The following is a 27,272-nucleotide window of genomic DNA, read 5'->3' on the forward strand; positions in this document are numbered from 1 at the left end:
CTGTGTGTGTGTGTGTGTGTGTGTGTGTGTGAGGGGCCACATGATCCGCTTGTTGGGCGTCGAGAATGTTATTGTTTTTTTTATTTTGCGTGTGTGGCGGGCTTTATTATGATTTATCAATGTTACTGCTGTTGTAACTTCTCCACTTGCTCTGCTAAAGATGCTACCAGCTGCTCTAACTGCACTCGCTTCTCACGCTCCTCCTGCAACTCCTTACGAAGCTTATCCACTTCGTTCTTTGTAAAGTTCTTGAGCTTGGTCTCCAATACGTCGTTACCGCTCGATGGAACGTTGAATCGCGAAGCAATGTTACGAACGCCAGTGGGACGTGGTGCCGGCTCCTCATCTTCTTTCTTCTCTGGTGATGTTGTCTCATGCGCAGCTGCAGGCTCCCACATGCGTCTTTGCACAGGCTTCAGGTTCTTGAGCTCAGGTGCAGCTCCGCCAAATGGCGTAGGGAATTTAGCAAAAATCGGTTTCACGGGTTTGGCAGGCGATCGCGCTGCTGCTGCGGGTGCCTCTTCCTCTGCTTCCTTCTCAGTTTCTTTTGATGGTTCTTCTCGCTCTTTGGCTAGGTCTTCTTTTAGCATATCCATTTGGCTCGGCTCTTCTTTACGTGCTTCAGGTGTGGCAGGTGAGCGTCGTGCTCTCGCTGGACGTGCGCGTGCTGGACCAGATAATCTAGGGCCCGTCGGCTGCATATCCAGACCTTTCTTCTCTTCCTCTTCAGGGCTCTTGATTTCCTCAGTCTCAGTACTAGCAGCAGGTACTTCCTCCTGCTCCTCCTTCTTTTCTGGCTCTTCTTTGGTCTGCTCCTCTTCCTCAGCAGGTGCTGGCGGGGAGGTTTCATCCTTCTTGACATCTTCCTCCGGAGAAGCGGGCACTTCAGCAGCGACAGCAGCCGGTGATTCAGGTGTTTCGGACTCAACTTGGCTTGTGGGTCTGCTTGCTGGTCTGGGGGGCTTTTCGGAAGCCTCGCTTGAAGGTCTACTGGCTGGCTTTGGTGGCTTTTCAGACGCCTCGCTTGAAGGTCTGCTGGCTGGCTTGGGTGGCTTCTCAGAGGCCTCGCTGGATGGTCGGCTTGAGGGAAGAGAAGGTTTAGACGCGTCGCTGATAGGTCGACTAGAAGGTTGAGGAGGCTTTTCAGACGCCTCACTTGAAGCGCGACTGGCGGGCATGGGTGGTCTTGAGGGCACCGGAGGGGATGATACTGGTGACGATGTCACTGGAGGAGTTGCCTCTTTCTTTTCTTCTTCTTGCTCCACCTTTACCGGTTCCTCATCCTTTGCAACAGGCTCTTCCTTAGCCTATAGTTTCACGCGCACACGTATAAAATTGCAAATTGTCTTTTCAGCTCTTTATCTTTTATCCGAGTAAGTATGATGATTACCTCTTTTTCGGACACAGGTTCGGGCTCTGCTGCTGGTGGTGCATGTGGCGAAGGGGATTCAGCAGCAGCCGGTGGAGGAGTCGTTTCTTCAGGAATAGAAGGCTGCGATGGTGACGATACTTCTGCAGTGGATGTTGACTGCTGTTCATGTAGTGAGCCAGGTCGACTGCCTGAGGAAATTGGGCGGTTACCAGGGAGCGGTGGGGCGCGCGCACTGATACCAGTCGATACTCTCGAGCTGGAAGCTGTGCTGAATGATTGTTGCGACCCAGTCGAGGCCAGCGATTTGCGTGAGCGTACGGGTGGTGGTGAAGCGATGGATTCTTCTTCAATCTCCTTGACAAAATTGCTCGGGAACACACCCGTTTGACCACGTTCAGTTGTACCCTTCCACCAGCCATCATCTATATTCTTGTCGATCACGTTTACATATTCACCCCGCAACAAGTTCAGCTCGTCCTCGTTTTCGGCGTCATAAGGGTGTAAAACGATGGCCTTGGCAGCTATCACCAACGAGTTAGCTGAAACAGCTCCCCAAAATTTTTAGCAACAAACACACGTGTCAGCATACCAAATTTCTCGGTAGGCTGTTCTTCTTGATCGAACTTGTCGATTGGGAGAGGCTTTTCGGGCTCTGCTTGCGTGGCAGCGGGCTCGTCCATGGCAGGTTGCTGCTCCTCTTTCTCTGCAGGAGTGGCAGGTTCTGCTGGCTTCTCGGGCGATGCAGCTTTGGTTTCCTATTCAAGCACATCATTTACTGTGAGCAAATGTAACCTGCACTATCACACATCAAAGCGAACTTACCGGCTCAGCAGGCTTCTTGGGAGCACCACCTGTTTTTTTCAGAGCTGGAAATCCACCCGCTAAGACACTTCCTATGCCACCCTGTTTAATTCCATATGCGGCCAGTTTGAAAGCGGGCTTGCTGGCTTCAAATTGTGAGACATATAAAAAGATGATGTTTTAGCATACGAACCACCAAACAGCTAACGCTATTTAGCACACATACGTTCAGCGGGAGCACTGCCATCCTCACTGCTTTCTGCGACTTTTGGAATATCAGCTGACTGAGCGCCAAGATCAGGTCTACCGGGCATATCAATTTCTTCAACACACTTGATAATACAAAGAGAGAGATGGAGTATGCGTGCAGGTGGTCAGGGCACAGTTCTTTTCTTGTTTGATTCCAAATACGCAATAACAAAGCCCAGTCTCATTTTAAGCATACCTCGCCTGGGAACCGTCCCACTTTGCCATTAATTTCGCCTTTGAACCATCCATCTTCATAGCGCTCATGAAGTGTAGCAATGCCTCCGCGATGAAGCGTCAGTTCATCCGGTCCTTGCATTGCATAATCTTCCATTACACGAGCCATACCAATAGGTTTAACTAGAAAACACCCCTTAGGTTAGACCTTTTTGTTTTCTCGGTCATACTCTTAAACCTTGGTGTATTCTGTTGTTACCTGGAGCAGCTTCGGCTTCAGCTTCACCAGCAGGCTCGGAAGCTGTGTCTTCCTGCGTCTTGTCAGTCTCATTGTTAGCATCTCCTTTGCTTTCCTCGGGGGACGAGGCTACAGGTTCGACAAACTTTATATATTGCTAATTAGTCACTGTTCTTCTTTTTTTAAAAGAAACACACACGAAAGGAATGCTTCCATACATTGCTGGGGAAATAACCACTAGAGCCGTCATCTTTTTTGCCCATCCACCAATCTGGGTCAGAGCTGTCGGTGACAGTAACAATGTCGCCCTTGTCAAGCTTTAATTCATCCTCTCGTTGAGGTTCGTATGAATGATGTACGTTGACAGTTATATGTCCTATATATGTAAAGTGCGAGATACATTACAGACAAGCTCGACCGGTGGTGACTAGCATTATGCTTTCAGAAGACTTACCAGCCATCTGTATTTTCTGAAATGAAGCTGGGAGAAGGGAAGGGAGGTTGGACAGGAAAAAGAAAAGGCACTCTGTTTTTCGTGGCAATATGCAAATTGGATAGTTTTAAAGTTACCTCCGCAGAACCTCGTGTATGGAGGACTGTTACACATGAATGAATCTCGATGCAAGAATGCTGGAGGGGGTCAGTAAACTTCCGTCAGCATCATGCGATCCAGCTCTACGAATCGGTTTCCATGAAAAAAGCAAGCGCTACGATAATCTGGTCATCGCTCAAGCCCTTCAAGATGCTATGGGTGCACTTTAAGTGCTGGCCTCGTAACTGGTAGCAATAGAGAAATCCCTGCTGGTGTTGCCCTCTTTCGTGCGATAATTATAATACACGACTAGAAGTGATGACTTACCAAGGCCATTATCGCCAGTTCTTCAAGTATTGTTTTAGTTGTTGACGACTGTATAGCGTATTTTACCCCTAGTACCTGAGTTACCTCTATCATACCAGCCCTGACTCTGACGGTTGCACGAAGAGCGGGCCGCTCTTTATTGCTGTGGCGTAAATTGTAGAATCGACTACTTTGACCTGCCTTATAGTCTACCAATTGACTAAAGATGAAGCTTTGCGCGTTACAATGACCAGTAGCATTGCTATCAGTAATAAGTCATATTTTATTGTAGAATAACTTATAATACATACAGCATTCTAATCCCTTTTGTGACCACATGACGTAGCAAGGTCAAACTTGAATACAAGCGACTTTGGTGTAGAGCACAAACAACCCATAACTATGCCTTAGTCTGTTCGACAGGATTCAACAAAGGTTCTTGTCGTCAACGTCGTACCTTAAACTTTATCAAAGACCCATCATTAACGATTGGCCCGACAAAGCAATGATACTCAGCTGCATGAATGGTAGCGTGAACCCTGCAAAGAACGAGGAAGAGGAAGTCTATTTCATAGCATCCTACACAGGGATAAGGTTTCCAATTTTGCGATGCGTGACAAGCAGTGGTAGACTTCCACTCATATTTTTTCAAAAAAAGGACAGGCGGTTCGAGTGACGCGCTCTTCAGTTCTTTTCGCCTTTTTTTTTGTGTTTCCATTCTCTAGTCTACTTCCTCTCCTATCTTTGCTTTTCAAAACTTGACGTTCCCCTGCTCTATTTCATGAGCAAGCGCAAGAATTCCGATTCCCCAACATTCCCTCCTGTCAAGCGACGCATGGGCGGCATGGTTAAATCCCATTCCAGCACATCGTGGTACTATGACGACAATCCCTGGCAAGACCTCTACGACATGTACGACCAGGCATTGGGTGAAAAAGACTACCGCGACGTGGCAGGTTCGGTATCGACGGCCATTGTCAAGTTGACCGACCACTTTGTCAACCTCTTGGACCTTCGTGCACGAGCACATGGCCATGCTGGCGAATTTGCCCAAGGTCTTGAAGACGGATTCAAAATGATTAGCGAATCACCCACCTGTGCCTTGGGCTATATCCGCACAGGTCACATATACAGTCTCCAAGGCAACCTGGTCAAGGCGCTTGAGGTGCTGCTTCAAGGACTAATATCTGTTCCAGCATATTCCCAGCACTACCCTACACTGCAACAAGATGCCCGTGAAGCCGAAGACCAGTTGAGTGAGCATATCAACACACTCGGTTTAAGCGCTAGTTTCGATCAAGCATTGCGGATTGCGTGGGATTTGATTAACGTCCATCGGAGTTCCTCGACAGGATACCTGTGTGCGGGCAATCTCCAATTGATGCAAGGTCGTGCGCAGACAGCGATCGACATGTTTCAGACTGGGTTACGAGAGGTGCCGGAGTCAGATGCTCAGTATCGCATGTTGAAGGATAAGCTGAATTTGGCGATACTAAGACGGGATAAACGAATGGATATAGTCTCGTTGCTACCGTTTGATCTTATGCCTTATATCTTCTGCCATTTGCCAATGTTCGAATTGACAGTTTGTATGGACATTTCACGGTCGTGGCGTACACGAGTGCTGCAGTGCACAGAAGCCTGGCGGCGGCTGGAAGTCAATTCAAAATATGAGATGTCGTTGGTGAAGACCGTCAGCAAGCATATACGCCATTTGAAGATTGATGCCGGTGGAGAATCCACGGACACATGTTTGAAGTTGATTAGTAATCGGGAGATATCTAATCTGGAAACATTAGGTAAGACTCCGAGAAGGTTGTTGCTAGGTATACTACATGCCGCGCAAAAAACACTGCGTCTTATATACTGATTTTCATCAAACGATAGAAATTGATACTGTCTTTCGACAAGCGCCTACTGTACGCCGATTTTTCTCTGCTTTTCGAGAAATCGGCACCTCTTTACGAAAACTCAACCTCAAGTTTGCTCGCGCCAATCCTCGACCACCTCCACTTATTCCCATCCTATCCATGTGCCCTTCGCTCACACATCTTACCTATCACACGTGGAACTTGCGACGTCAGGATGTCAAAGGAGCTCGAGCAAGCCAAAACTTTGCACTCACACATTTGGATTTGTTTACGGACAGGTCAATTGAAAGCACTGAATTGGAAGCTGTTTTGAGACACTGTCCGAATATGCTATGCCTAATCCTCTACAAATGCCATCCCGATTGCTTACGCCTGATACCTCTGTATTGCAGTTTGGTTGAGTATTTTAGTTTGAACAGAAGCACCATTCTCAAGAGCAGCGGCCATTGGGAGCAAATTCCAGATATCAACAACGACAGTAACCATAACAATGGGCACAATCGATCCCTTCAGTATAAGCACAACAATAACCACAGCCATCAACAACGACAGCACGGCGGGCTACGTTCATTAAGTATCTACACGAGCGATATCATTGGACCTCAAGGTGTAGTGCAATATATCAACAAAAACCGAGGCACTGTCGAAGAACTGGCCTTAGGCATCGGCGACGGCGATCGATCTTTTACCACGCTGATCCAACCATGGGCATCCCTCGCAATCTTTGAACTGAACTACCAACTACGCAAAATCGAATTCTCACTCGAACGATGCAGTACTGCCATCTTATGCACCATGATCTCACGATGTCCCAACCTCGAAGCCATCAAACTGGATAGGACAAGTTCTCTGACGGACGACGTCTTTTATACCCTCGTTGAACTAGCCAGACTACGACATCTCGAGATCGCAGGAGGAACAAACACACGGATCACGGATGATGGACTGGCATGGTTTTTTGACCAGGTTGCAAACGAAAACCGACTGCGTATTGTATGTTTCTCCGATCTATCACCAGTCAAGGACAGTACACTGGTAGCATTAGCCAGAGTCAAGAGTTTGCAGAAAGTGACGATTCGGCGATGCCAAGGAATTGCCGAGCGTGCAATGGATCAGTTTGCAGATACGCTTGCCACGTCATCAACGACGTTGCTCGAAGAAATCACGTTCCATGCCATGGCAAGCATTACGAATACTGCCTTAGCACGCTTGGGTGAAGTCAAAACATTGATCGATATGACGCTGATTCGCTGCTCCAGGATTGACGATGATGGAATCCAGGACCTACTATCCAGATGGAAGACATTTAAACGCCTATATATCCATGGATGCTTTCGTGTTCATCAAACTACCATGTACTACTTTCATGGAAGGGTTCCCCAATCATTTAAATGTTTACAAGAACTGTAGTTTATTAGTCATTCAAGAATGATTTCTTTATTTCTCTGTGATGATTATACCAGTAAAACTGCTTACTACAGTATCTATCTGAAGAAAAACGGAGCAATGCCTAAATTAGGTCAATGAGATCACACAGCTAGCACCGTGCATCCCTTTCCTTCAGATCCGTTGACTTTCAACCGCCAGTAACTTCACCAAAAGTTTGAGATTGATAAGAAAATATAAATGAAAGTTTTACATCTTCGCATATAGCAATTCCAACGGATCATTTAGGGCTGAAACCTTATTAAGTTATATCTCTCTATCTATAAGAAAAGGTATCTCTTTGGCAACAATGCACAGCGTGTGCATTGAACGGGATGGATTGCTCTCAATGAATAGTGCATCACGAGGATCAAGTAATATAGGATACGTGAGTGAAAGGTCAATCCAGGTGAATGCATTGGATAAATAGATTATGAATAATTATGTGATTTACGTGATCCATATATAGTAGCAACGTCTTCTTGAGAATTGGTAATTCATGTAACATCATTATGTGTCTGCTTCCCCGTTAAAAGAAACCCTGAAGGGGTATCATGAAGAGTTGACTTCAAGTATTGAGGGTTGCAATAAGTGAGGGTTGGCTAGAATTTTCTGTGCTCTTTCATGGATAAGATTGCTGATGCACCACAGAGAAGACAGCATACTTCGTTTACAGTTGAGCAATGAAGGTTTATAGATGCAAAGAAGCTTGCAATACCAGAAATGACCCACGCTGAGCTTGCTGCACGACACAAGGAAAGCTTAGAAGCATCACCACATTACTCGAAAGTTTGGATGCTAAAGATGAGATAGAACTGCTGATTCTCGCGGCTATGAGCAGCCTTGAAGTTGGATTTGGGAGGAGAAAATCAGGAAGATTGACACAACTGAGGGTGATCTTAACGGGGGACCATTTTATGAGGGGAATGACAGAAATCATTAATGGCGGAACAAACAGCATGTGTTATTGAGCATGATTGTTACGCGCCTTTACCTATAAACATCATAACGAGAGTCACACTTGTGTGTTGCTACAACAGTATGCAAGGAAACATGGACGTCTGTTGTACATGCGTATATGTTTGCTCTAGAAGATGTATTTGGTTCTAATATGCGTTAACTTTCACAATCTCTCAATGTCACAAAAATTCATGTGTGAAATTAAAGGGGGTCCACTGTATGTTAATCGAACAGCAGATCAACAAACATCTGACAAAAATTCGACACACCCGCGGTTGCCAAATTAGTCATTCTAGCACTACGACCTAAAGATGTTATTGCGCTTCTCAAAATAATAAGACAGCTGTCAAATAAAAAGGGGTTTTGGGGGGGCATAACTTGTGGCGTCGTTTATAATATATGGCAGCATGATCATGTGAAAATAATCAAACAGGGTTGGTTTCTAAAAATCACGTCTGCATTTACTTGACACGATGCATGGACAGAATGATTTCAAATGCCAGAAATTTCATTTTCACAGCTCGCACATAGTTGTTATGAGCAAACGTGTTTTTCTTTTGGAATAAAAATAGCAATAGCATGAAGGGTCGTTTCATCGTGTCTATGTCAGTCGTCCCAACAAGCATGAAATGTAATAAGCAGATTTTGGGTAGCTGGTGTAACCAACAATCAACCCAAAAGCTGCCGCGGCCCATGCATGACAATTGGTTAGGTTTGCTGTCATGATACATAATATTAATACATTAGGAGGCCGCGTGCTTCTTTTGAACTGCTTCAAGTAATATAAAAAGGGGCATCCATACTCATATCTTTTCTTCTTTTGCTCGACATTCCTAAACGTGACTTACCAGCAATGATCCTTTCGACAACAAGTACATTAGCGATCACAACAGCAATATTTGTTGTTCTTTACTGTTGTCGTGGAGGCTTCTATTACCGCACGGTGGCTAATCTTTTATGCTTGGCCGTCGCTGCAACCTACGGCATGGCCATTGCAGTAATCTTACGAATCCTTGGTCGAGCCGACTTGATCAACTGGACGAGCACGCGTCTTTACTATTATCTCTTCAGTATTTTCACCGGCATATCGGTCAAAGTTGAGGGCGCCGAACACTTGGACAACAGCAAGAAAGTCATTGTTTGTAATCATCAAAGCAGTCTGGATATGGCGTTTGGAAGCCATGTGTTCCCCAAGGCTACTTCCGTTGTGGCAAAAAAAGATATCAAGTTTTATCCCATCCTGGGCTGGTATCGTAAGTTTTCGATTGGCCTCAGGTCTAAGAGAGGAAAAGAGCATATACATCAGAGAAAAGTGTCATTCGAGTAGTTCGTTACTAACGATGAGGCTGACAAATCTTATCAACGCAGTGTCATTAAGTAACAACATCTTTTTGGATCGTAAGAATCGAGATGGTGCAGTGAAGGCCGCAAGAGAAGCAGCGAAAGATATTCATAGAAAGCAGGTAATGCGAATGGCACAGCAGGGTACAGTAGTTATTTTTTTTTGAAGTATAACATGTGACCTTGGTTGCTGCAATTATTAGACTAGCGTTTGGATCTTCCCCGAAGGAACGCGTCAACGTAGTGGCGTCGTTGACCTGCTACCATTCAAAAAGGGTGCATTCTATATGGCTGTCCAAGCCAAGGTTCCTATTGTTCCCGTTGTGATGGAAAAGTATGACTACTTGTACGATTCAAAAGCCAAGAGATTCAACCCTGGCACTGTTCGCATCAAAATACTTCCTCCCGTCCCTACTGACGACGTTTCTGAAGATTCTGAAGCTGTCGAAAAACTGAGTGCAAGCATTCGCGAGGACATGTTGAAAACATTAAAAGAGCTTGCAGCAGCTCGAGAACAAGAAGAAAAGGTTGCGAAAGCGACGGGTCATCTATGAAAAACCGTGGGCTATGACATATTGATAATGCCTCCCGTGTTATCCATCACTCTTCTTTGTCTTTATACCCACAACAACTTGAAATAAAAGTAACGGAAACTTATAGAAGCAAGAGCAATATATTACAAACAAATGCGTGTGGGCATGCATGTAGTACAGCACTTGTGCATTCAGAATTGTCCATTTGAAGCTCGTGGTCACGTGGATAGTCGAGAAAGAAACTCGGATAATATTCTGCCATCCTCCCGTAAGCTGTCATTGGTATACAGTCTCGACTCGCTCTCGTCATCTAATTTAGCCATCTACAGTACAAGAAACAAAAAGCTTTCACTAAATATAGCGTAAAGCTACGAGGCTGTTGGATGAGTGGTGTGTAGTTTCTTTATGGCCATCATTGTGACTTTCGCCCAAAGAAATACATAGTAAAGCACAACCAAGTACACGTCGGTGAACAGATAGTATATAATTGTCTGCTGGAGTCTCTCTTTAGAATGAGAGGATACGTAGAAATACTGAGAAAAGAAGACGAAGAATCACATAGTTGCAAGCAGATCTGACGGAAGAAGCGTGATCATGATAAGAAGAGGGATGCGGAGTTGTTGAGCTTGGCGGCATTAGGGCGAGTTTACAAGATTTAGCACAAGAGACACGCTACACGCAAGTGCCACTACAAGAGGGAGCGATGACGAACAAGGCGTTTCCACACCATCTCCTTTAGATCCGATAAAAAAGAAAAAAGGAAGGCACGGACACTCCTTGCCCTTTTTGATGAAAAATTGTAACGCAAGAACGAGCGACAAGATGAGCGGTTAGAAGCCCTCGATGGCGCAATCCCACCGGGCACCCAATCATCGGGCCTGGGAATTCTAGCATAAAAACGCTCCCCTCTCCAAAGCTTCCTCCTGCTCTTCTTCTTCTTCTTCTTCATACACAACTCTTCTTCTTCATCACCATCATGTCTCTCAGACTCGGCTCGACAGCTCCTGGTAAAGTATAGGATTGCATGAACTGGCCTTGTCGAATTAAAGCATATGTTGACGCGCAAGTATCTAGACTTTGAAGCCCAAACCACCAAGGGCGACATCAAGTTCCACGAATTCATCGGTGACAAGTGGACTGTTCTTTTCTCTCACCCAGCTGATTTCAGTAAGTGGACATACATACAATGGATGGGGGATAATCGGTGGAACGGGATAGAAGGCAGAGAAAGGTCCTAATCTTGGGGACGGCATTAAACAGCTCCCGTCTGCACCACTGAGTTGGGTTTGGTCGCTGCCTTGCAAGACGAGTTTGACCAGCGTAACGTCAAGGTGATTGGCTTGTCCGCCAACGGTTTGGACGACCACAACAAGTGGATTGCCGATATCAACGAGATCAACGGCGTCGAGCTGCAGTTCCCCATCATTGCTGATGCCGACCGCAAGGTGTCTGTCTTGTATGACATGTTGGATCAGCAGGACGCCACCAACGTGGATGCCAAAGGTGTCCCTTTCACCGTCCGCTCTGTGTTTATCATTGATCCCAAGAAGACCATCCGCTTGATTTTGTCGTACCCCGCCTCGACTGGCCGCAACTTTGATGAAATTTTGCGCGTCATTGACTCGCTTCAGTTGGGTGACAAGCACCGCATCACCACCCCCGGTAACTGGAAGAAGGGTGATGATGTCATTGTCCATCCTTCCGTCTCGACCGAAGAGGCCCAGAAGATGTTCCCCAAGGGCGTCAAGGTTGTTCGTCCCTACCTTCGCTTGACTCCTTCTCCCTTCTAAGTCACGCCTACTTTTTGTATAATTACTCTTTCTCCCCCTCCCTTCTTCTGTATAACCAAGAAGGCACATAACTTGCTCTCTGTATTCTGTACCCTTTAACTAGCTTCTAATGTATGTACTTATTGTATCAATCGGTTTCTCGTGGATAAATAGAACCAAATTGCGTGATCAACATGACACTGTTGCGCATCAATGGGAAGCGCTAGTGCTGCAAAACCTTAATCTGTGAGGTGGCAGCCAGCCAGTTGGATGGGGTTTCTCTGTGTAGCGGAGTGTCAAAGTGGGATATAATAAGACTTAAAAAATGCAAAAGGCTGCCTTCGCGAAACGAGCACTGTAGCCTTTTTTTCCCCCACTCTTTCTTTTTTACACTTAGACTTATTCTAACAAAAACCATGGATATTGGCGAGCTTCCCAACCCTTTCAAGTCTAAGGACAGCTCGCGTGATGGCGACTCTGGCGAACACAACAACAGCTCCTTGTACGGGATCGGTGACTACGATGAAGCACCTCCCCAGCAACAGCAGCAACAACCACAGGCCACGGCACCCGCAGCTGCTGCTGCAGCGCAACAACAACAACAACAACAGGAAAAGGGTATTGCTGGTGAAGTAACTGAAAAGGCCAAGGAACAGGCTCAGAAGGCGACCGACAAGGTCACTGGCAACTGAACGGACATCCATCAATCAAACAAGAACCTGCGTATACCTCCAACCCACCCCTCTTTGCACACATCTTTGTACATACATCGACCAGCGCAAACAACACAGCAAATAACAAGATATCAGCAGCCCCATCTCCATCCCCCTTTTCGCTTTGTAAATGTGTGTGTGCACCACTGCACCATCAGGGAAATAAAAAGGAAGCACTAGTGTACATGGTTGGGACATACTACGTGGCAATAATGATCTGGAACCCCATTCATCGCATTGAAAGCGTTACACGACATTGGTGGGCAAATAGAAACGACACATAGAAAAGGGAATTTCTTGACCTTCTTTTTTTACTGTGGACATAAGAGCTATATACTGCTACTTCTTCTTGTTAGCACTGCTGCCACCATTCTTCTTGCCCTTCTTTTCAGCCGACGAAGACGATGACGATGATGGTGATGCTGCACTGGCAGTGGTGTTGGCTTCGACAGCCTTTCCTCCTCCAAACAGACTCTTGGCAATAAAGGCGATCGCGAGCACGATCACTGCAGCGCCAGCTAAAACGGTCGGCGATTGGAAGCTGAAATGGTTTAAAGCCTCGTTAGCGTGTCTACTCATCCCCCCCCCACCCCAAACGCAGTGCAGCAGCCACGTGTAGAACTACTTACTCAATCGAATCTAGCAGGCCGAGCTTGCTGTCGACACCAGCAGCACCAGCGCCGGGATAGACATGGTCGCCAGGCTTCACACCCACCAGTTCCACTTCAAACACAAGCGTGGCACCGCCCGGAATCGCGCTTCCGGCACCGCGTGCGCCATACCCGAACTCAGGTGGGATCACCAACCGACGCTTCTCTCCAACACACATGCTGCACAAAAGCATATAACATTGATAAATGAGACCTTCTTCCAGTATTAAGCACACCGCTACTCATGTTATGTCTCGCTCTTACTTTTTCAAGCCTTGATCCCAGCCCTTGATGACCTGTCCCTTGCCCAACGTGAACTCCAAAGGCTGGTTTCGATCGAGGCTGCTGTCGAACTTGGCGCCCGTGTCAAACAAGGTTCCCGTATAATGCATCGAGAGCAAGTCGCTATGTCCGGACAACAACCCGTTAGTACGTAAGTTGCTGCTCCAACTTCTCAGAATATAAACTTGTATTATTACCCATCGCGTGATCGCACTTTGCATTCTTCCTCGGGGATGCGCTTTTTGACACCTATTGGTCATACTTGAACAGTCAGTTTCCTTTGTCTCGTCAATGGCAAAGTATCTCTCTCCTTTTTTTCATACCGATTTGCAAAGTTTTAGGTGGTTCCTTCAAGGCATTGACCATGGTGACGAGTAATGCCAAGAACGGGAGAAACGCAGCGGCTCGCATAATGTTGTAGTTGTTTGGCGCGTGCAAGTGGTGTGAGAAAAAGAACAAAGAAAAAGGGGGCACCAGGACTGGTTTGGCATAAAAAAAGAATTCAGGGTGGGTCCCTCCAGTGTGACCCACCACGTTCTTGGATGTGATTGATAGTTTGGAAACGAGCGGAGTGGTCAGATCATCGCGGTGACCTTCGTCAATGCACGCTTCTCATATAGACTCTGCGCTCTGCGTGACGACATATGTTTTTTACTAGTACTATTAAAGATCTATTTAGCCTATGCTGCTCATATTTTGAAGCTCTGGTTAAGACGGTTTTAAAATTAGTTGATCTTTGATAAAGTTGTATATCATTCGCCTCTGGTTTCTCTTCTCATCCGTGAAAAAGTGACTGACCCGCCATGCACACAAATATAAGCACTCCGGGTTTAATAACCTCGGATAACCAACGATATAAGCAGATATATTTTGACGAGGCGGATATATCGCACGCCAGCATCACTCAGTATTTTTCGGCAATACGTAGATATAAGAGTCATCTGTATCTCCTGTAAAAGTAATATGGCCTCGTACACATCGAATAGTGCTGAATTCGTCAAATCTGCGTGGAGACATAGTGGCCGTGCAATAAGCGATACAGTAGAAAGGTACCCACAAAACGGACCTTCTGATGAAGAGTGATAAGTGCGAGTGTGGCTGCTGCGAAGCTTGCAGGGAAGCCACGGCCGAGAGAAGTACGAAGCGCGTTATAAGTCTCGAAATTGATAAAGGGTAAGTTATGAATATGTATTAATTTCATCGTTTTCCTAATTTCTGACATAGATAAACATGTGAACGTGGGTCTCGCCATTTCAGATATTGTAATAAAGATGTATCTGGTTTCCTTTGGTGCGGGACCGACCATCAATCTATTTTTCCGTTCAACAAAGCCAGAGCCCCATGCTCTTCCCGACATCCGTGGGTGATTTTGCAGCTCGGATGGGCCCACTGACACACTTTGTATGGTAGATCAAGCAAGTGCTGTTGTCGATTTCAATGCTCAAAAGCATAAAACAAATCCAACAAGCAACAACGATGAACAGCCTGCTTGGGGTGTAATCGCTCCTAGTACGCGCCATGAGTCCTAAAGTCAGACCAACATATGATAGCGACGATGCATTATTTCTACTACACCTGCTCTTTCCTTTAACTCATCATAATTACCCTAATTATTTATGTATGATAATATACCATTCAATCTAACGAGCCACGCAAAGGCTAAACACCAAAGCGCATGGGTTCAGAAGGCTCGTCTTTTTCAATAATCGTTGCCAATGCCACTCAGTATTACTCACTACTAGAACAGGCGTTGCTATATGCACAAAAATGATGCATCAGCAGCTGCTTGATGAATCTTTTGATTTGCAGTAGTATAGGACGGTACTTCATTGCAGGAAAACCATCAATTTAGCTGGAGCATCATGGCATAACATTCGAAAAGGGCTGCGACCCGCAGTACGATGTAGTAAATGATGCTTTGATACATTACGGCTTCCAGAAATTATTCTATAAAAACTTGTGGCGTTGATGGAAGAAGCCTCAAAAACCCTTGCCTCTCAATCGTGCTATGTGAATGTGCACACTTTTAAAATTGATTCGGAAACAGCAATGTGCGCTGTCTGAGTCTGCAACACGCTCCAATCCAATGCTCAAGGTCATGCAAGTATGGAATAGCTGCGCCAGAGGTGTTGTCGCAATATGGTAACACCTGTTTTGCGCCGTGGATATAAAGAGAAGGATGCTGCATGTATAGATATATAAAACCGCTTCATTCAAAGTTCATGAGCTAGTCGTATGATACAGAAGGGAGTTCGAGTTGAAGAAAGCGGCCCTAGACCGTATTACATATTAAGTATAATATTATTAGCAAGAAGATGTTTATACAAAAAAAAAAGAAGGCAACTCTGAAATTTACAAAACAACAAACACGTTGTTAGCGCATATACATAATTTGTGTACTAATTTATAAGAGACAAATACTATTATCATCGTTTCTCGAGATCTGCCTGCTCCATAGCAATTGCCGCATCCGACGAGGAAGACAATATCCGTACATCGTCCCATAGCGTCAACCGTCCACCTTGTGCCAGCCGCTTGCGTCGGTCTCTGACTTGAATTTGCTGCATTTTTGAGAGAGCCTCTGCGGCCGTTTCTGGATGGTGTGCACCGGGTTGCTGGTCCACCAACGCGCCGCTAAATATCAAGTTCACCTCTTCGAGCGATCGACCGCATGTTTCTGGAAAGAACTTGTGGATCACCAATGCCATGACCACGCAAAACCCGGCAAAAAGAACATACGTGCCCCAACGTATGGTTTCGAACAGAATAGGTGTTACAAGGGTAATAATGATGTTGAATAGATAGCTTGTTGCAGTCGTCACACCCATGGCATTAGCGCGAATCAACTGCGGGTAAATCTCGGCAGGATAAATCCATCCGGCGGGCCTGTCAACCACATTTGTTTTTTGTCAAAAACCCGAATTAAAGTGACTTACCCGCTTCCAGTTATTTCTCAGGCTTACCCCCAGGTTAGTGCAAATAAGGCAATGAAAACACATAGCAGGACAAGGATACCGTAGGTGGCGCCGCGGTTGTGGATTTCAATATTGATGCCGTCAATCGAGGAGGTCGGATTCAGGTGGATCCGAGGTGGTGACACCATGGTGCTGTATCCGCCCATGAGACCTGCAACGGTGAACAAGCAGGCTGCCATTAGCGCTGCCCCAGTCACAAGAATTCGTCGCCGCGGCCATCGATCTACCTTTACTGGAAAATTTAATATTGTATTTCACCCTTCCTTGACTTGTTTCCTACCGATGTACAAGACCTACATAGAGGAATACTGGAAGGGTGCCGAGAAAGTTCACAGACCCAGCCACACCGTTTCCTAAAAGTCACATAACAAAGGCGTTTCCAAGAGTGGTGTCAGCTGAGAGAGAACCACACTGTACACACGCACACAGACTCTCTTTTTTTTTTTTCGTGTGTGTTTTGTTTTCCTATCTATAATAGTCCGGAACTGAGAATACCTATCAAGACCGCATGCACTTCCGCCAAACCTGCCGATCGCAGGATTCTCGGTAAATAAAAGCTGCATGAAAATGCATAAGCCTAACACAATCTTTTTACATAAGCAGAGTGCAGTATACATAGTAAACACGTACAGCAATGCATTCGCACCGGTCAGCTGGGTAAAGATATGGATGCCTGCACCTAGAACTGTCCGTTTCCGATAGTTCTCGATGCCCGTTTTGAACAAGGCACAAAACTTTCTTGACGTAAATGTTCTGTCAAAGGTCACGTCCTGAACAATGCTGGTATATTCCATTTGAATTTCCGTATCGTCTGTTTTATTCCCACGGATCTGCGCAAGAATGCTCAGAGCTTCGTTATATCGATCACGCGCGATCAGCCATCGAGGGCTAGCTTATGACAAAAAAATATTGAGTCGAATTGTTAATATTGCTATTGTCGCCGTTCCTCCACCACCTCCTCCTCATCGTCATTGTTTTTTCTTCTTCTTCTTCTTCTTTTTTACCTTTCTGGGATTAATGATAGACCGAGCAACAAGACTCCGCCAGGTACGATCTGGATACCAACAGGAACTCTAAATCATCCTAGCTTTTCAGTACGTTTGAATATCCTCTTCAGAACCCTAATGGAATTACCTCCACGACAAATTATTGATTAGATCCGCGGTTCCATAGGCGATCCAAGAAGAAATACAGAAACCAAGCGTGACGCCTAATTGATATAGCGTGATAATCCTACCGCGGTTCTGAGGACTTGCAATCTCGCTCTGATCTATTCAAAAGGCCAGTCAATTCAGTTGTCTTTTTTTCCCTTGGAAGTTTCTTGTTACTTGTTCAAGGGGTAGTAAAATTAGTAGTAATGGCTGCGCGCTTACATAAAGGGACAGACATGCTGAGCATTCTGTGGTTCACAAGGACCAATTGGAGGGTGGGGGTTTCCATAGAGAAACAGTATAGGGAATAGTAGTGTGAGTAATAGGAAACGTTACATGGTGTGCATCCATGGCTGTCGTCATCACCATACGTGTGTGTGTGTGTGTGTGCCCCAGTACATACCCAACAGTAGAGCCCGTGATAACTCTTCCTACTAGCAATGCAGTCAGCTGCAGGTCGGCTATCTGGATAATGCTCCCAATGATATGAAAGATAGCCGCAACGTAAAAGAACTTTTTCCGTCCAATTCCGTCTGCCGCAAATCCAGACACCTTTTGGTTCCAACAGGACCCAATGATTAGAAATCGGGAGAACTTTAAAGCATAGAACAGAGGCATCTAGTACCGCTTACCAAAGAGGTGAAAAATGATGCAGCAAGCGAGACCACTACGGCTGCGGTGCCATTTGCATCACTGTTCAACGAAAACACTCGGCGATATTCTGGCAATGCGAGGCATGCTGTGAGGACGGCTGTGTCGTACCTGTAATACAATCATCGAATTCAGGACCTTTGTGCTTTTCCTTTGTTCACCCGCCAACAAGAAGAATAAAGCCCGTGAAAAGGATCCACTTACCCATACTGTAATCGTTCCAACAAAGGAAAGTAAGAAACAATCCCTCTTCTTTTTAATATTGGATGAATGGATATAGCCAAAGTATATACACAGCAATAAAGAAATCAGTGCGTTCTTACCATTAATCCGCCAATAGAAACAAAGCTAGATGATGTTAATTCAGTTTTAGCTCTTTCCTCTTCTCTCCATACAATAGCAAAAACCAAAGGCATGCGCGGCTGTACCTGCAAATTAAATAGAGTCTCGTATCCGCCATATCGCTTTTATTTTATTTTTCTATGCCGACCGTGATATGACGTAAAATATACTTTAAGATTTCGTAGAAAGTATAGCGATGAGGACAAAAGAACATGAGGCCGTCGTCCCCCACTTTTTTTTCTCGTTTTACTATATGGTTTCGAGTTGTCGTCGTCGTCGTCGTTGTAGTCATGAAGTCATGGTTTAGTCATCGGTGATCGTTTGATTGAAAACACAAGAAGAAAAAAGCAGAGCAAGTACCAGTTCTCTTGTTGTTGTTGCTCAAGTGGGAGGAGAAGGTTTGATAAACCAGGAGAGGAGAAAAAGGCGCACAAGCAAAACACGCACACGAGCAAGGCGGATACAAAGGAAAAAGAGAATATTTTGCGGAGAAGAAGCAACGAACGCATTGACATGGCAACAACGCTACTTGCCATCTTTGGTTATCGCGGCCCTGTTTTAATACACTTTCTACTATAGCCAGCCCAACTCCGTTTTTGTGTGTGCTGTTGGGTGTTGGGTGTTACAAGCTTAGGGGTCATGATGATGGTGACGATGCGATGATGCTCCTTCCTCCCTTTTTCCTCTTGTTTCGGTAGGGTGTATCCGGACGATGGCGCCACCAGCCGATCAACAGATACATACAGTCCTCAAAGTTGATCACTTACACCCTTCTTCCCCGCATAGCGCATATATCATACAGCGAAAGTAGCTCCAGTCAAATTTGCCACCCCCTTCCTGCTTTTATTATTTAGACTTTATTTCTTAGCAGCTATTCAAGTACGGGTAAATTCGCAACATGGAAGTTCCAAAACATGTATCACGTATATTGTTATCAATGGAACCACCAAAATGCGAGAGAGGAAAAAAGGTTTTATAGCACAAAGGCTCAGCTCTGCCGCTCGTATCTTGTAGCACAATGCACCAGCATAGTGAATATTAAAAATAGGTCATACAATAGGGCGGGCTTGGACTTAGCACGAGTCAGCGAAAACTTATGCTATTGTAGATCCAGAGATTTTAAGCATTAACCAGAAATAACCTTTTCGTAATTTCACGGGATATAACCAGCCTGTTTTTCTCATATTGTCACACGCTGATAAACATTTGCGATTCATTCTCGTCCTTGTTGCGCCAAATGATTTTTTATTTATCGCTGTTTTGGATTGATATAGGAAACCCGAGATTGGGGGCGGAGGAGGGAACAACGGATGATGGGTGGGTCTACAACATATTTACAATAAAATTTGGGTTGTTTTTATGAGGTTACATGACGCACCATATGCGCCCAGCGCACCAATCTTTCAAAGGTGACGTCCAAATGTTCGGATGAATAAGGCATACTGCTATGCGCCCGTGTTTTATCCCGTTCAGCCTCCAACAATGCCTTCTCATATTGTGTACGATGTGTTTCGCAAATATCCTCAGCCGAGTTACGGATCAACGATATCAGGTTTTTGTGTTGCTGGCATACACTTAGCAATGATATGAAGGGCGTTTCCCAGATCACATCATCGACACGATCCACAAAGCTTTGTACCTGATCAAATGACTTTGCTTTTGTCCGCCAATCATGCACGGCTTTATCAAAGTCATGCATGTTGTCGAATCCAAGCTCCCTTAATAGCTCCTATCAGACAAAAATGGATGTGGGATTTAGTACATGGCGGTGCTGGTACATTTTAATTAAACACAATAATAGAAAATTATGCTATACCTCAAAAGCAGTTATCTTTTTCTTTTTGGATTCTGAATCGCTTATTTCACGGACACCTTGAATGCTCGTCTGTACGCCTATAAGGTGGCATAGTCATTAGTGCTATGTATCTTCCACCTAGCCATCTTCCTTTGCCCCTTTTATCTACGTACACACACGTACCACAATCGACTGGTGCGTCGCAAGAGATCTGTCCTTGTATTTGACTCACGTATTCTCGCGATACTTCCATGTCTTCATTTGCCCTTTTCATCTCCTCCTCTAATATCTACTATATTATTTAGCAAAATCTACCATTGGTCAAGAAACAAGGTTGATTAAGTTTATATAGTAATACCTTGATACGCGCCTCTAGAGATGATGTCACTTGCTTATATCGTTCATCAATAGCATCCATCGTCCTTTGTTGAAAGTCAGTCTCCCACGCATGATCTTTAACAGCCAGTTCGCGCGGATCAAGCGTTCCTACAGCATCATTACTTGTTGCTGTCGTTCTTTGCTGTCGATGATGACGGTCGTTGGTCATACTGGTACGCCCCTGGTATCCCAAATCACTCTTTATATTGGGTGACGATGATGATGATACGCGTGATGCAGATCTGGCTTGTTGTTCGCGAATGTTAGATATTGAGCGCTCAATCCGTAATCGTGTTTCTGAAGGCCTATCTGAAAGCACTTGATCTACGGATGATCTGCTAGCGCTGCTGGTGCTGCTACTGTTATGCAAGGATGACGTTTTTATTGATGATGATAGATAGCTGCTATTTCCGGTGGTTGCTGGGCGCAAACGCATTGTTGGCTCAGATACGAATGATCGACTAAGGAGAGCAGCAGAAGAAGACGATGATCCAATACCAAGCAATATGTTTGTTGTAGGTTGTGACGACGCTCGCTGTCTCTGCTGTGTTACGTGTTTCGCGTTTTTTGATCGTTTTGACTTCTCTGTTCAGCAAATCCTCAGATCAGTATATAGGAAAGAAAAAAATGGTGTGATTCGATTCGGAAAAGAGGACATTTTGGTGAGTATGTGAGAGAGTATATACTACCTACTATATTGTGCAGTGAATAGTTGCTGTGATGGTGGCCTTTTTCAGACATTACCGAATAGTCTGAAAATCGGTCCACACTGGGATGGTTGATGCTTCCACCACCCCGCATGCTATAGCTGTATTCAAACGTTGTGTGCTCATCGGTGTATTGATCCATTGTAAAGAAAGAACAACAAGAGGGGTACGTTTTTGTGAACAAAGAACGCTTATTGGAGTCTCTCACTCTCCGTTTCTCGTGTTACCATGAATTATTTTGGGTGTTTTTGTTGGCAACTGTAGTCAAAGGGGTTTGCTGGCAATAGCAAAGTTCAATCCTCTTTGCTTTAGTAGTTGTCATAGGCTTCTGACTGTATATCTACTGACTGCATCACGAAGAGATGCTGGGAGAGATTAGTATATATGAGTATAAAAATGTTATTTTGGATAACATTTGTCTATTAAAGCGATGTATGGAACTACGTTTATCATAGATGGGCAGAAGATTCAAAATCATGATACGCCGTTTAACTATGCTGAATATTTTATAATTGCTTGCCCGAACCAGCAAAATCAAATCGATCAGTTGCTTTCAAAGCACATGCATAGTGGACCCCATTCTGTACTTTATTGTTGAGTCTTAATATCCAAGACATGAAACAAAATATGATTTTTGCATGAGAGTATCTAACAAGGAGGGGTGATTGTGCGTGGATTGGGAAATGAAGAGATATAAATTACAAGATTTTGGAGTGTACACAAGATTAAATGACGATAAAGAAAAGGGTGTGCGAAATAAGGAGAATGAGAAGGCAAGGAAAGGCCAACATACAGGAAAAGAATAATCAGTACACATCAGTTGGTAGGCTAATAGACAATGTATACCGGTGGACAGTGTGAAAGAGACTCAAGATATAATTCACCAAGGATTGAGTAATGGAACAAAGGATGACCAGACGTCGGGCAACATACATGATGATCCATTTCTAGTTAGTAATCATATCTTCTCTACTACTTCATGACACATGATGGTGAAGAAGAGGCCACAAAGCATAGTAAAAAGAAGGGTTTACCACCTATAATGTAATATTAACAGAGTGAACACTTAAAAGATCCTTTCAAGAGACACTCTTTCCTATAACCCTCAAAAACAAAAAGAAAATCGGATTTTTACTTACAGTCGACGGGCAGCCCACGAGGTACTACGCCACATTGGAGCGACGGCCACAGCTGGACTACTGTACATAGAGCACCACACAATAATTATTAGGAAAGAATATTAACTCTGTACGAACGGAGGTGAAAGTCTCACCAAATCCATGTCCACTGTGGCGAAACGGAACTCTAGCGCATGGGGCTAGGCTTGTGGTTTGGGGCAGGCGCCTCTGTAGGATATAGTAGCGGGATGAATCGTTAATAACAATATCACGATAGATAGCGGCGGGTAATGGAGAGAGAAAGCATCATGTGTGTAGCATGAAAAAAAGAATACTTACGTCGTGTACAGAGAGCAAGAGAGCAAGAGAGAGAGAGAGAGCGAGAGAGCTATCAAAAAAAAAAAGAAGCGGCTCGATCGTGAGTAATCAATACCACAGTAGTCATCATCTTTGACACATACTATGTACACTTTGGTTTCTTTCCTCTTTTAAAACAGTACCACTTATAATGTTGTTTTAAAAAAAAAGAAAAAGTGGCGGGCAAGGCCGAGGAGGAGACGGCTATAGAAATGAAAGAAAGCAAGAGATTTGATCGTGAGTCGTCGTGATACTTCTTGACAGACATGCACACCACCACACGCACGTTCATGCAATGGATCCCGTTTCCCAAAAGTTATACGTACAGTTGAGGACGAGGAGGAAGGAGAAGGATGAAGAAGCAGAAGAGAAGAGGCCAAAGAGCTATGGATGGGTGGGAACGCGTATCTTTAGTATGAGATTCGTTGTGAAGAAATAGAACAATCGATTAGATTCTTAGCAATTGTTTGATTTGTCTGTTGTCCAATAGCCAAACGAGCACATAGGCGATGAGATCAACGCTAAGGAAGAGCACGATGCATGTTTCAGTCAATAGTGCAGCAGAAAAACGATCGTTTTTCACTGACCATTTTACATTATATATTAGCTATTGTGTCGTCGTTTATTATTCGAGAAATGTATCAATATTGGTATCATTCTATAGCCACGGCTCTGCTCTACAAGAAATTTTCTTTGCTGAATGATGAACATAGTCAGTTTATTTGAAAAGGAAGGAAGAAGAAACAATGCCGCAATTGACACGAACCAACTGCATAGAGTACATACCTAAGGAAAAGAATATTTTGTCAACGAAATTATGATACTGATTACCAAAGTGAAATACTGAATATTGATACAAGGTACAGTAGTGTCACTATTATTTATTACAAAACGTTTATTTTAATGAACGAATTGAAAGAATCGCTACATACCACTACTACTACTACTACAAACAAAGCTAAATACTGATTTTAAGCTTGACTTTCTTCTGTTATGCTTCATGAGAAGAAGAAAACGGTGACAAATACAGTTCCGTTTCTTTCAACCCCAATGTACTCAATGTATGTTCACTGCTGCTCCTGAAAATGAGCAACAATATCCGGCAGTTTCAATATGCCATCATTGATGAGCTCCTCCGCATGCATCACAAATTGGGCGGCACGAGCTTGGTGACCAGCGATATCATTTTCGTCCACGGGTGTATTGGCCAAGTTGGCGCAATCGTCATAGATCTCTTCCCATTTCCAAATGAGCTCTTGGTATTGATGCGTAGCGACCATTTTCGTCATGACGACCAGTTGATAATCCCTGATACGCGTGCTCCAATCGTTCAAGAAATCCGTACGTCTGTTATATATCATATATAGAGGGAAAGAGGGAACAGTTTAGAATAGCGAGTTCAAGAACGGTTGCACGAAACAGTAAAATAGATATATTATTAAAAGCTGGGGCTACTTACTCTTGAACAATGCATGGATCTCGGTTCCGTTCTCCTGATCCTTCTCGTAGAAAATCATAGATTTCGGCGATTGCTACCTCTAGCTCGTCCTCGATACGATCCTTGTATTGATCGATGAAAGGTTTTCTGGCCATCTGCGGAGGCTCATGCAAACGTATGGACATCTCTTTAATATTAAAGATAATGGACACGGAATAGCAGCCAACAACAAGTGACAGCAACAAAACATATCAGTCAATCAAGTATCATAGACGCACATTCAAAAATGACGGTAGTGTTACAGAAACGATATCACTTACGTTGCATACGGTGTCGATAACGTGCTATAATAATGAATACATGTTGAAAAAGAGGAAACAGTCAATATATATGTCAAAACAAAAAAGAAAAAGAAAAGCAATCCATTTATATACAGGGGAAGTGTGTCTGGGACGGAGTGATTCTCTCTTACCCCTATTTTTCCGTTCTTGTTCCTCATTATCTCCTTCGTCTTCACTGGTCGTATCCCGCTGGCGTTTACCGAGGACAGACGAGATTGAAAATTCTTGTTGTTCCATACTGGACGACGATGCCTGCCGGTCTTGTCGCGCACGATATGCAATATTTCTGACGGCTTCAATGACGGCTTGTTCGTCCTTCAGGGGTGATACATCAGTAGATGTCCGGGCAGTTTGCTTCTCCGTTTGAGTAGAAGCCTGTCGTGGCTGTCCTTCTGCATGATGGCCACTACCACTACCACGACCTCGTCCACCAGCTTGAGCTGGTCCTGTTCTGGGTGTGGGTCTGGATGTGGGCTTCTCTTTTTGTTCCCGCTGCCGATGCTGTACACTCTGTTGTGCTTCCTTAGTGGACACTTCAGGCGCTATCCCTTGAATGCGACTACTTCTCCGCGACATCTTGCTGATAAGAATGGTTTTCGGTTGCTGGTAGAGTAAAACAAAAAAGAATGGGGTGCGTGGTGTTGGTAGTAGAGGGTGAAGTGAAGGGCAGTTAATACCTTGCTTTGCCACGACACTATTTATACCATGTGAGACTGACGACTTTTTTGTTGCTGGTAGCATAGCTGCTTGCTCATTGTGTTCCGCAAGCAGGAGTAATGGGCACTTTTACTTTCTTTGTTTTGATCCATCCGCTAAATTTTCATGCCGACGAACGAAGCTGGTCAAATGGAATCGGAGGAACGTTGCCCTTCTTTGTTCTTTGCTATGTGATGATAGAATTCCTTCTTTTTTTGCCCTTTTTCCTTCATTTCAACGGGATCGTATATCTCCTTTGTTAGATGCTACTATATTTATCGATTTTTTTACCTCCACAAGTTTGTTTACATACACACCATATCATCATCATCATGCAAAATACAGACAAAAAACCACATACCGTTCGGTTATCATATTAAAAAACAAGAAGTTTTTCAAGCTTCCCCAAGGACAGCGGATCTGAAGTATAACAGCAAAAATGTACTACAGCTTATTGAGTAGTGAATGTTTGTTTAAAGGGTATATCATAATCAGTACGCACGGCTGTTCAGCACACTGTACATTGCATACTCCTATAGCTTTAAAGTAATCCCCATCTTTTTCGAAGTACTGGAAAATAACTAAAATTAGTATCTCCGCGTCTTTCTGTGAATGGCATCCTACAAAGAATGGCGGATTTTTTTAGTATGAAAGACAGCATCTTCTGTAAGATTGAACTTGATGGATTGGGTGCTCTTTTGACAATGAATATCAAGGGGCCTATCCTTTTGAAGCACTATGAACCGCGATTGGAAAAACAATGGAGCTTTGAGGAATAACAAATAGTAAATGGATGGTTGCTGGACGTTTCACCAGGCTGGATGCCAAGATACACCGTCCCCGTTTTGCTATTGTCTTGACCGTCTTTAGGCTGCTGGAGAGAAATTGCAAGTTCCAACTGATCAAGGCCTGACTCCGGACTTTTTGGCATCGGTTGTATGTAGTCGACCGTCCCTTCACTTGTTAAATCCTCTGCTAGCGGCAAGGTCTTACTGCTAATGGTTTTCGCGCAAGTAACCTGCATAAACCTTCCGTTAAGCTAACCTTCTTGTAGTCTTGTAATGTGGTGGTGGCTCTTTTTTGAAAAATTGCCAGTATGTACTATTGAAACTTATTCGACAAGATGTTTTCCAACAGCGCCAATCCGTGATGATAAATATTACACATGGATCGTATCACAGTATTGCGTCTGCTCTGTTCCCCGAAGCATAAGATGGAGAGATTCTTTGACCAAGTAACCACAAAATTGGAGTAGAAGCTGGAATAAAGATGCTCGTAATCGACCGTATCATTTTCGATGATATCCTATTGGATATTCCTAAGCGCAACGCCCGATCGCACCTTGCGCTGCTCGTACGCTTGTGCGCATGTCGTGGGATCCAACAAACGCCGTCTCACACCACCACTACTTTCTGTGGCATTCTACAGAACTCGTTTAAAGGGGAGAGAAGATTACGTTGAGTGTACCACAGAGAATGTACAAATAGTAGTTCTTGGGACAGAAGCGACTCTTACAAAGTCCATTACGTCGCATCCAATCCGATCGTTGGTCAATGACTTTTGATTTGTGGCTAGGCGACGAGCAACATCTTTCCATTCGAAAAAAAAAACATATCTGATACTTAGGACCACGCTGCAGTAGGCATGACTGTAAATCCGATGCATATTGTGTATTTCGTGTTTATTTTCCTCCTCGTCCTTTTGGTTAATACACATTTGGTCGTACCATTGAAGTTGAGATTCAGGCACACTTGCTGATTGGTTCCTTTTTACTTGACAAATTTGACTCGCGGCTAATGCGTTCTCGTCCTGTCGTGGCTATTTCCGCACTATCCTGACTGGAAAGATATTATATTTTTCCATTCGGCGATGTGCTTTGTCTTGTCAGCAGTGTTTTTTGTCAATAGTCTTGTGTCCAGATCGGTTCCAAATTATGACAGCGCACAGTACAGTATCTCACCCGCTTTTCAGCGATTCAAGACGTGACACCAGTCCTGGTGCTCAGCTGTCTCCGCGCGAAGCTGGATAAAAAAAAGAGTAAAAACGCCGGTATTTTTGTGCCTTATGTAATTTTATATGAGAACCCAAAGTAATCACATAAAGAACT

The 27,272-nt window shown here is 44.4% G+C and overlaps 8 protein-coding genes across 8 annotated transcripts; 3 read left to right on the forward strand and 5 right to left on the reverse strand.

The window, feature by feature from the left end:
* Positions 1 to 37: 37 nt before the first annotated feature.
* On the reverse strand, positions 38 to 3,355 carry BDB00DRAFT_803692 (uncharacterized protein). Its single transcript, XM_053122048.1, has 9 exons — positions 3,289 to 3,355; positions 3,053 to 3,210; positions 2,856 to 2,979; positions 2,619 to 2,779; positions 2,400 to 2,505; positions 2,195 to 2,319; positions 1,962 to 2,127; positions 1,391 to 1,893; positions 38 to 1,307 (listed from the first exon to the last, which is right to left on the reverse strand). The coding sequence occupies exons 1-9, from the start codon at positions 3,293 to 3,295 to the stop codon at positions 123 to 125; spliced, it is 2,535 nt and encodes an 844-aa protein (XP_052983969.1). The 5' UTR covers positions 3,296 to 3,355; the 3' UTR covers positions 38 to 122.
* A 1,862-nt stretch (positions 3,356 to 5,217) lies between these two features.
* On the forward strand, positions 5,218 to 7,151 carry BDB00DRAFT_587207 (uncharacterized protein). Its single transcript, XM_053117953.1, has 2 exons — positions 5,218 to 5,487; positions 5,560 to 7,151. The coding sequence occupies exon 2, from the start codon at positions 5,703 to 5,705 to the stop codon at positions 6,951 to 6,953; it is 1,251 nt and encodes a 416-aa protein (XP_052983970.1). The 5' UTR covers positions 5,218 to 5,487; positions 5,560 to 5,702; the 3' UTR covers positions 6,954 to 7,151.
* Positions 7,152 to 8,700: 1,549 nt separating this feature from the next.
* Positions 8,701 to 9,964, forward strand: BDB00DRAFT_803699 (uncharacterized protein). The gene is made up of 3 exons (XM_053122049.1): positions 8,701 to 9,181; positions 9,297 to 9,391; positions 9,473 to 9,964. The coding sequence occupies exons 1-3, from the start codon at positions 8,782 to 8,784 to the stop codon at positions 9,821 to 9,823; spliced, it is 846 nt and encodes a 281-aa protein (XP_052983971.1). The 5' UTR covers positions 8,701 to 8,781; the 3' UTR covers positions 9,824 to 9,964.
* Positions 9,965 to 10,752: 788 nt separating this feature from the next.
* BDB00DRAFT_803701 (thioredoxin-like protein) lies at positions 10,753 to 11,783 on the forward strand. The gene is made up of 3 exons (XM_053122050.1): positions 10,753 to 10,809; positions 10,877 to 10,969; positions 11,063 to 11,783. The coding sequence occupies exons 1-3, from the start codon at positions 10,779 to 10,781 to the stop codon at positions 11,590 to 11,592; spliced, it is 654 nt and encodes a 217-aa protein (XP_052983972.1). The 5' UTR covers positions 10,753 to 10,778; the 3' UTR covers positions 11,593 to 11,783.
* Positions 11,784 to 12,909: 1,126 nt separating this feature from the next.
* On the reverse strand, positions 12,910 to 13,627 carry BDB00DRAFT_756433 (uncharacterized protein; the record flags this gene model as incomplete). Its single annotated transcript, XM_053118907.1, has 4 exons — positions 12,910 to 13,114; positions 13,199 to 13,339; positions 13,414 to 13,465; positions 13,540 to 13,627. The coding sequence occupies 4 exons, from the start codon at positions 13,625 to 13,627 to the stop codon at positions 12,910 to 12,912; spliced, it is 486 nt and encodes a 161-aa protein (XP_052983973.1).
* A 1,803-nt stretch (positions 13,628 to 15,430) lies between these two features.
* Positions 15,431 to 18,883, reverse strand: BDB00DRAFT_803720 (general substrate transporter). Its single transcript, XM_053122051.1, has 13 exons — positions 18,422 to 18,883; positions 18,317 to 18,341; positions 18,198 to 18,202; positions 17,975 to 18,104; positions 17,746 to 17,894; positions 17,565 to 17,590; positions 17,326 to 17,461; positions 17,196 to 17,264; positions 16,822 to 17,079; positions 16,687 to 16,748; positions 16,489 to 16,544; positions 16,180 to 16,418; positions 15,431 to 16,102 (listed from the first exon to the last, which is right to left on the reverse strand). Exons 1-13 carry the CDS (start codon positions 18,451 to 18,453, stop codon positions 15,643 to 15,645), a joined length of 1,647 nt encoding a protein of 548 aa, XP_052983974.1. The 5' UTR covers positions 18,454 to 18,883; the 3' UTR covers positions 15,431 to 15,642.
* Positions 18,884 to 19,446: 563 nt separating this feature from the next.
* Positions 19,447 to 21,468, reverse strand: BDB00DRAFT_803728 (uncharacterized protein). Its single transcript, XM_053122052.1, has 5 exons — positions 21,198 to 21,468; positions 20,489 to 21,093; positions 20,314 to 20,419; positions 20,152 to 20,228; positions 19,447 to 20,064 (listed from the first exon to the last, which is right to left on the reverse strand). Exons 1-5 carry the CDS (start codon positions 21,355 to 21,357, stop codon positions 19,693 to 19,695), a joined length of 1,320 nt encoding a protein of 439 aa, XP_052983975.1. The 5' UTR covers positions 21,358 to 21,468; the 3' UTR covers positions 19,447 to 19,692.
* Positions 21,469 to 23,757: 2,289 nt separating this feature from the next.
* BDB00DRAFT_868315 (uncharacterized protein) lies at positions 23,758 to 25,045 on the reverse strand (the record flags this gene model as incomplete). The annotated part of the gene is made up of 4 exons (XM_053126453.1): positions 23,758 to 24,037; positions 24,150 to 24,315; positions 24,449 to 24,472; positions 24,601 to 25,045. The coding sequence occupies 4 exons, from the start codon at positions 25,043 to 25,045 to the stop codon at positions 23,758 to 23,760; spliced, it is 915 nt and encodes a 304-aa protein (XP_052983976.1).
* Positions 25,046 to 27,272: the final 2,227 nt, after the last annotated feature.

The sequence above is a fragment of the Zychaea mexicana genome, assembly GCF_025766255.1.
Source record: "Zychaea mexicana strain RSA 1403 chromosome Unknown BDB00scaffold_8, whole genome shotgun sequence".
NCBI lineage: Eukaryota > Fungi > Mucoromycota > Mucoromycetes > Mucorales > Lichtheimiaceae > Zychaea > Zychaea mexicana.